General features: G+C 60.0%; 2 protein-coding genes across 2 annotated transcripts in view; both read left to right on the top strand.

Moving 5' to 3' along the window:
* Positions 1–1,821, top strand: part of R3HDM4 (R3H domain containing 4) — a 36,904-nt gene extending 35,083 nt beyond the window's left edge. The window contains exon 8 of the mRNA XM_011964094.1: positions 785–1,821. Coding sequence (XP_011819484.1) covers positions 785–888 — 104 coding nt within the window. The 3' untranslated portion in view covers positions 889–1,821. The remainder of the gene's footprint in view (positions 1–784) is intronic.
* A 1,048-nt stretch (positions 1,822–2,869) lies between these two features.
* The window catches only part of MED16 (mediator complex subunit 16), a 21,897-nt gene continuing 17,325 nt past the window's right edge, over positions 2,870–7,441 (top strand). The window contains exons 1-4 of the mRNA XM_011963990.1: positions 2,870–3,025; positions 4,613–4,799; positions 5,516–5,623; positions 6,081–6,250. Coding sequence (XP_011819380.1) covers positions 4,631–4,799; positions 5,516–5,623; positions 6,081–6,250 — 447 coding nt within the window. The 5' untranslated portion in view covers positions 2,870–3,025; positions 4,613–4,630. The remainder of the gene's footprint in view (positions 3,026–4,612; positions 4,800–5,515; positions 5,624–6,080; positions 6,251–7,441) is intronic.

Here is a 7,441-nt window from a genome sequence, read left to right as displayed (position 1 = left end):
GGATGGTCTCGATCTCCTGACCTCGTGATCCGCCTGTCTCGGCCTCCCAAAGTGCTGGGATTACAGGCTTGAGCCACCGCGCCCAGCCGTGTTTTATATTTTTAGTAGAGACGGGGTTTCACCGTGTTAGCCAGGATGGTCTCTCTCCTGACCTCATGATCCGCACTCCTCGGCCTCCCAAAGTGCTGGGATTACAGGCTTGAGCCACCGTGCCCGGCCCTAGAGATGGCGTTTCCCCATGTTGGTCAGGCTGGTCTCGAACTCTTGACCTCAGATGATCCGCCTACCTTGGCCTCCCACAGTGCTGGGATTACAGGGGTGAGCCACTGCGCCTGGCCAGGTCATTCATTTTTTGCAGTGAGGGGGAGATGGGGAAGGGGAGGCTGGTGGGAGCTGGACCACTCAGGGTCTGGGTGCCTCAAAGCCACCTCTGCAAGGCAGGGAGCCTAGGGGGAGGCCGCACACTCCGCCAGACCAGCGTGTGAGTGGCCATATGGCCTTAGGCCCGGTGTTTTTCAGGGTCCTCATCCGCACAGTGGAATGAGTGGTAGTGGAGAGTCAGATGGGCCCGATGAGAGCGCTCCTGTAGGGAGCCTTAGGCGTTCTTGTGAGCCAGGCTCCAGGACGTCAGGGGCTTAGGGCCAGCCAGGCCGCAGTGACCAGCATACACCCGCTGGCGGTGACCTCCGGGGGAAGAAATGAGGGCGGTCCGGGTCCGAGGCACCTCTACCTGCCTCGGCTCCCGAATTCCTCCCATTCTTGTCCCCCTTGGTTTCTTCTGCAGGTGCCGACCTGGAGGGGAAGCGGCAGATGAAGGTCAGTAATCGGCACCTGGATTTCCTGCCTCCGGGGCTGCTCCTGTCCGCCTACCTGGAGCAGCACAGCTGATGGTGGCTCCGTGGAGACTGCGCTGCCTCCTCGCCCAGCCACCAAGCCCTCCGATACCTTCGGCTAAAATATCTTTCAGATTTTTAGAATGGGTCCTTGGAAACCTTTTCCGCTTGGGGTGGTCTCTCTCACTCTGCCGCCTCCTCATGCAGCTCTTGGCAGTCAACAGACGCTGGCGGCTGGGGCTGCCCATGCCATCCCAGCTCCAAGCTTCCCGTTCCAGGACTTGTATTTGGGTGGAGAGACCTGATCTGGGCATGTTCCTGTTTCTTCATCGTTTAGCTTTTCTGGCCCAGTCTGAAGCTCAAGTGAGGAGAGGGAGGCTGGGTTTTTATCGCTTTTAATGAATTTGGTGTGATTTGTTGTAGATTTTTAAATTTCCCTTTTGGAGAGAAAAACCAAAAAAACTCACCCCCCTGGTAAAGCATGGGTCTTGGTCCAAGCCCCTGCTCAGCCCCTCCCAGTTTTTAGCTTGAATGAGGGTGGGGTCTCTGGGACCCTGCCCCTCATGCCAGAAGCATCTTGTGTTGTGGGTGTGTGTGCGCGCACGTATGCCCTGAGACCCAGGACAGAAGCTGCAGTCCTAAGAGCTGGTTTTATCCTCGTCATTCTGCGTGCCCTCCCCCACACCGCCTGTGTCAGGGCTCAGGGTTGCCTGCTTTATACGAGCCTCCCTCCTTTCCTCCCTTCCTTCATACTGGGGGTCCAGGACTTCCAGCCAGAAGCCTCTGCCCTTGCGCTACTTTGTCCCCCGTCGCGTGTCCCCCGGTCCCACAGCCTGGCACCTGCCTGATAGCTCCTGTGTCCCCATGCTGGTCCTCCTGGCCCAGGCTGCAGGAGCCAGGCTGGGGAGGCCTCCTGCCCCCTTGCTGCGTGTGGGTAATTGTGTTTTGGGGGAAAGTGGAGAATTTAATAAATTTCTGGTGCTCTGGCCTCGGGGTGTGCGAGTTTTTCTTCGGGGCAGGACCGGGCGCTCAGTAGGTCCTGGCCACCAAGGGCTGCATGTGCTCCCTGGCTCCTCCGCCCTCGGATGCCTGGGTTCAAATCCCGTTTCTGCTACACGCCTGCCGTGTGACCTTGGGTGAGTGGCTCGTATGAGTGCCGGCCACTGCACTCCAGCCTGGGCGACAGAGCAAGACTCCAGCTCAAATAAATAAATAAATAAATAAAAGTAAAAATAAAAACGGAAGAGTACAACATCCATTGCATTAAGCTGGCTTTTGGAGGAGGAGGTGGGAATGGGGTTGGAAGTAGGAATACTCAACGGGGTCCGTGACTTCGCTTACAGGAGCCTCAGTTTCCCCACTCTTGGACATTAGAAAATGCAAGAAAGCCTGGGCAAGGGGGCTCACGCCTGTAATCCCAACACTCTGGGAGGCCGAGACGGCCGGATCAGGAGGTCCGGAGATCGAGACCACCCTGGCCTACGTGGTGAAACCACGTCTCTACCAAAAATACAAATCTTAGCCGGGCGTGGTGGCGGGCGCCTGTAATCCCAGTGACTCGGGTGGCTGAGGCGGGAGGATTGCTTGAACCCAGGATGCTGAGGTTACAACGAGCCAAGATCGCGCCATTACATTTCAGCCTGGGCAACAGGGCGAGACTCCGTCTTGGGGGGAAGAAAAAAGCGAAAAAAATATGGAACGCTTCACGAATTTGCGTGTCATCCTTGCGCAGGGGCCATGCTAATCTTCTCTGTATCGTTCCAATTTTAGTATATGTGCTGCCGAAGCGAGCACGATGCTCTAGCCCCACCACCAGCTATTTATAGTCCCCGGAGGAAATTTCTGTACACGTAGGGCGACTTGTCTCCACTGCTCTAGAGATTCAACCTCTATTTGTATTAGTCAGATGTGTAATGCAACTAACGCAGTTATTAATTGGAGTTGAGAAAGTCCTCGCTATTCTACCAAATATAGCTATGGTGGCTGCTGGGAATTACTGGAAATGCTCGTATGCAAATATACCCGGAAGCGGGGCGGAGCCTGAGCCGCACCGCCCTCCCAGAAGTCTTTGGGAGGCGGCGGCGCGACTCAGGCGACTGGTTGGTGCCGGGGAAGATGGCCGCGCCGGAGCCGAGGCGCTAGGGAAGTTCGCATAGCGGAGGCCCGCTGGGCTTGGTGCACGGGCCGGCCAGGTGAGTGCAGGGCTGCGGGGGCCCGGCGAGGGCGGACGGACCCCTTACCGCATCAGTGGACCCCAGGGAACGCGGCGCGGGCGTGGCGGGGCCTGCGGGGTCAGGGGGCGTGGCCGGGAGCAAAGGCTGCTGGGTTAAGGCGGCCCAGGGCGCGGAGCTGGGGCTCCGGATTTGCGGCGGAAACTCGCGGGAGGCCTGAGGCCCGCGGGGCGGGGGTCGGGGCGGGGCCTAAGGAGAGTTTGGGGCGGGGTTGAAGGCACTTGGTTGGACTTGGGTGGGGGCCTGGAGTGGGTTTGGGGTTCCCGGGGTGGAGCCTGGGGACTGGGGGTCTGTAGAGGCAGGGTTTGGAGGCTGGGGGTTATCGGTACCGGGCCTGGAGAGGGAGTAGGGTGCCTAGGGTGGAGACTGGGGACTGCGGAGTTATAGGGGTCTGGAGAAGGTACAGGGTCTCTGGAGATCGGGGGTTATAGGGGCGGTGCCTGGAGAGGCTGAGGCGTCCCTGGGATGAAGCCTGGTATTTGGAGTTATAGGGGCAGGACCTGGAGAGGTTCTGGGGTCCCTAGGGTGGAACCCGGAGATTTGGGGTTATGGGGGCGGGGCCTGGAGAGGCTGTGGGTCCCTGGGATGAAGCCTGGTGTTTGGGGGCGATAGGGGAGGGGCCTGGAGAGTACATGGGGTCCCCGGAGTGGAGCCTGGGGACTGGGGAGTCTTAGGGGTGAGGCCTGGAGAGCTAAGGGCATTGGAGGCTGGACCTGGAGAGTGCATGGGACCCTTACGGTGAAGCCTGAGAATTTCAGGTGAGGCCGTAGGCTCAAGGGGTGAATTGAAGTGTGGGAAGCAAAGGGTGTCAGCGGCGGGACTGAAAGACTTTTAGGGGCTTATGGGGGATCCTTGGGGGTCTGGGGCAGACCCTGAAGAAGTAGGGAGCTGGAGTTAGGGCTTGAGGAAAATGGGGTTGGTGGTCATTCCAGTCTCACTGGGCTTTTGCCTCTGAAGCAAAACAGCCCGTCCAGATGTCAGGCGCTTAGAAAGCCTCGAGGAAATGCTCCCTCTGTTCCCTGTCACACTCAGCCCCTGCCTCGGCCACAGCTGTTCCCTGTGACACTCAGCAAGCCCCTTAGCCCCGGCACACCTGCCCCGCCTTGGCCACGGGAACCGCCTTCTGCTTGCCTGTCTGTGGCTTCTTCCTTCCGGAGAGACCCAGGGTCCGCCTGCTGCCCCCATCATCACTCACCTGGGCCAGTGCAGACCCTCCGCCGCATCTGCCAGCTGTGCCCTTGGCCCCCGTGGTCCGTTCCCCAGACAGCCAGAGGGGTCCTGGTGAAACCCAAATAGGTCCCAGCCCTCCCAGGCTCCCACCTTGCTGAGGGTAGAAGCCCACCGGCCCAGGACTAGCCCTGACCTCTCCATGTTCCCCCTCGGCCCCAGCCCCATAGGCAGCCGGGAATGCCCAGGCTCTGTCTGGCCTCTGGGCCTGTGCATCGGCCATTCCCTCCACCGCAGGCCTCCATCGTTTACCCACTTCCGGCCTGGCATGCCCTGGGTGCTCAGCCAACATAGCTGACCCGCCACACCTCCCTCCGGCAGGAGCTGGTGACTGCCCTCATGTGTGACTTGCGGCGGCCAGCGGCAGGTGGGATGATGGACTTGGCCTACGTCTGTGAGTGGGAGAAATGGTCCAAGAGCACCCACTGCCCGTCGGTACCCCTGGCCTGCGCCTGGTCCTGCCGAAATCTCATCGCCTTCACCATGGACCTGCGCAGCGATGACCAGGGTGTGCCCCCCTCCCACCCGCTTCCCCTCTCGGCCGCACCGTGTCCCACCCTGTTCCCCAGGTGCCCGGCACACCGCCATGCGGGGACTCGGTCTCTCAGGCCGCCCCTCACTCTCCCCGGCCCTCCTCTGTAACTTGGGAGAGAGCCTCAGCCTCCTGGGGGTACGGAGGGTGGATTCAGTGCTCCCCAAACCTGAGGCCGGGAGACATGAGATCGCCCCGTGTGCGGGATCGAATGGGGCTGGGGTGGTGGTTGACGGAGGCTTGTTGGAGACACGTGCCCCAGTTTTCCAGACAGCGTGTGTCACTGTTTGGTTTTTGAAAGGTACGTGGTGGCTGTACCCGTTTTCTCTCCATTGTTCGAGTAATAGGCACTCGTAATGTGTGGTCATTAGAGAAAATTAGAAAACCACAGAAAATTGGAATCAAATCAGGGCGAAAAATTCCCCCTATTACCTGCTGTGGAGAGGCTCCCACTGTTCATGTTTTGGGGTCATTTTCTTCTAATCTGGTTTTAAAGACGCGGTCGTGGCGCCTCACGTGTCTGCTCAGTTCCTGCGGGGGGACAACCTGTTCCCTGAGCTGTCGACCCGACTGACAGCAGCTCCGTGACCTCCCCGGGGTGGGACACGTACTGGCTTCCCTGGAGCCTGCCCAGGATCATCGTCCTCGCCTCCAGGCCATGGCGCCAGGCTGACCATACCCCGTCCCCACAGACCTGACCCGCATGATCCACATCCTGGACACGGAGCACCCCTGGGACCTGCACTCCATCCCCTCGGAGCACCGCGAGGCCATCACCTGCCTGGAGTGGGATCAGTCAGGTGAGGCCCCGGTCCCACTTGGCTGGGGGTGGCGACCTGGATCCCGGAGCAGGGGACCTGTTTCCCGGCTCAGTCTGGAGTCCGGCGCTGGGTCTGGAGCCCCTGGTCTGTGACTTTGCAAGTGCTGCTCTTCCCGCAGTGCCCTGAATCATTCTTGTTCAGGGTGTCTCAGGGCATCTCTGGAGTGCGCCTCGTGCCACCTGCCGCTCTGCCCTACCTGGGCCGAGACCTCTCCACCGGGCTGGCTCCTCCAGGCGCTGTGCCCTACCTGGGCCGAGACCTCTCCACCGGGCTGGCTCCCCCAGGCGCTCTGCCCTACCTGGGCCGAGACCTCTCCACCGGGCTGGCTCCTCCAGGCGCTGTGCCCCACCTGGGCCGAGACCTCTCCACCGGGCTGGCTCCCCCAGGCGCTCTGCCCATCCCTGGAAGATTCGCAATGATGGCTTCTTGTCCTCAGGCTCCCGGCTCCTGTCAGCAGACGCCGACGGGCAGATCAAGTGCTGGAGCATGGCGGACCACCTGGCTAATAGCTGGGAGAGCTCGGTGGGCAGCCTGGTGGAGGGGGACCCCATTGTGGCCCTGTCTTGGTTGCACAACGGTGTGAAGCTGGCCCTGCACGTGGAGAAGGTGAGTGTCCTGCCCGAGTGAGTGGGTGAGGCGGATGAGATGTTACCCCGCCCAGCCACTCACCGGCCCCTCTCCTCTCCATCAGCAGCATCCCCTGGTGTTTTGAACCTTGCACTTGGCTCCCACCTGCAGTCAGACTGTCATTAGCACCTGTGTTTTCAGTGGGCTCCTCTTGTAACTGAGGATGGCTGTTCTCAGTGAGTCGTCTCTTTCACTGGAGGCTACTGTCCTCAGCTAGCTGCTTGTATCACTGGTGGCCGCTGTCTTCCGAATGCAGCCCACCCTCCGATTTAGTAACATCCCAGAGTCCCTCTCTCTGCTCCCTGTGATTCAGCCCCACAGTTAAGAGTAGACATGGCCAGGGTTGGCAGGGGGCACCTGGGTTCAGGCTCTGACTCCACACCTCCGTGTGTCAGTGTCCTCACTGACGGCGGGGTCTCGGAGATGTTCCTGGCAAAGGCCCCACAGCCACCCCGGGGCGTGCCTCTGCGTCTGCTTGCGCTGGGGCTCTTGCAGGAACTAGGAGGCCCTCCTGGGGGGATGCAGTGGACCAGATCTTTTCTCTCGTCCCTTCCTGACTCTCTCCCCAGGGACCGCCGTTGTCGCCGCATGGCTGCAGTGCACACGACACCAGCTTCATGCCACGGGGGCCCTCCAGGGCGTGCTCCCCACCCTGCTGTCCCTGTTTGTCTGTGTTTCCTGGTTTTGGTAACAGTTTTATTGGGATCGAGTTCACAGACCACAGAACTAACCCACTGAGAGTGCACAGCCCACACGGTCCAGAGGCCTCGTATAACTCACCATGCTGTGCAGCCACCACCACAGCTAACCGCAGACCTTTATCGTTTTTTTGTTTTTTTGAGACTGAGTTTCGCTCTATCCCCCAGGCTGGAGTGCAGTGGTGCGATCTTGGCTCACTGCAGCCTCTGCCTCCTGGGTTCAGGCGATTCTCCTGCCTCAGCTTCCTGAGTAGCTGGGATTACAGGCACCTACTACGCCTGGCTAATTTTTGTATTTTTTTTAGTAGAGGTGGGGTTTCACCATGTTGGCCAGGCTGGTCTCGAACTTCTGACCTCAGGTGATCCGTCTGCCTCAGCCTCCCAAAGTGCTGGGATTAGAGGTGTGAGCCAGTGTGCCCGGCCAGACCTTTATCTTGTTTGTTTGTTTTTTGAGACAGGGTCTTGCTCTGTG

The sequence above is a fragment of the Colobus angolensis genome, unplaced genomic scaffold (assembly GCF_000951035.1).
Source record: "Colobus angolensis palliatus isolate OR3802 unplaced genomic scaffold, Cang.pa_1.0 Scaffold64, whole genome shotgun sequence".
Taxonomy (NCBI): Eukaryota; Metazoa; Chordata; class Mammalia; order Primates; family Cercopithecidae; genus Colobus; species Colobus angolensis.
The sequence above is the reverse complement of the archived record's forward strand: the minus strand, read 5'-3'. Positions and strand labels throughout refer to the sequence as shown.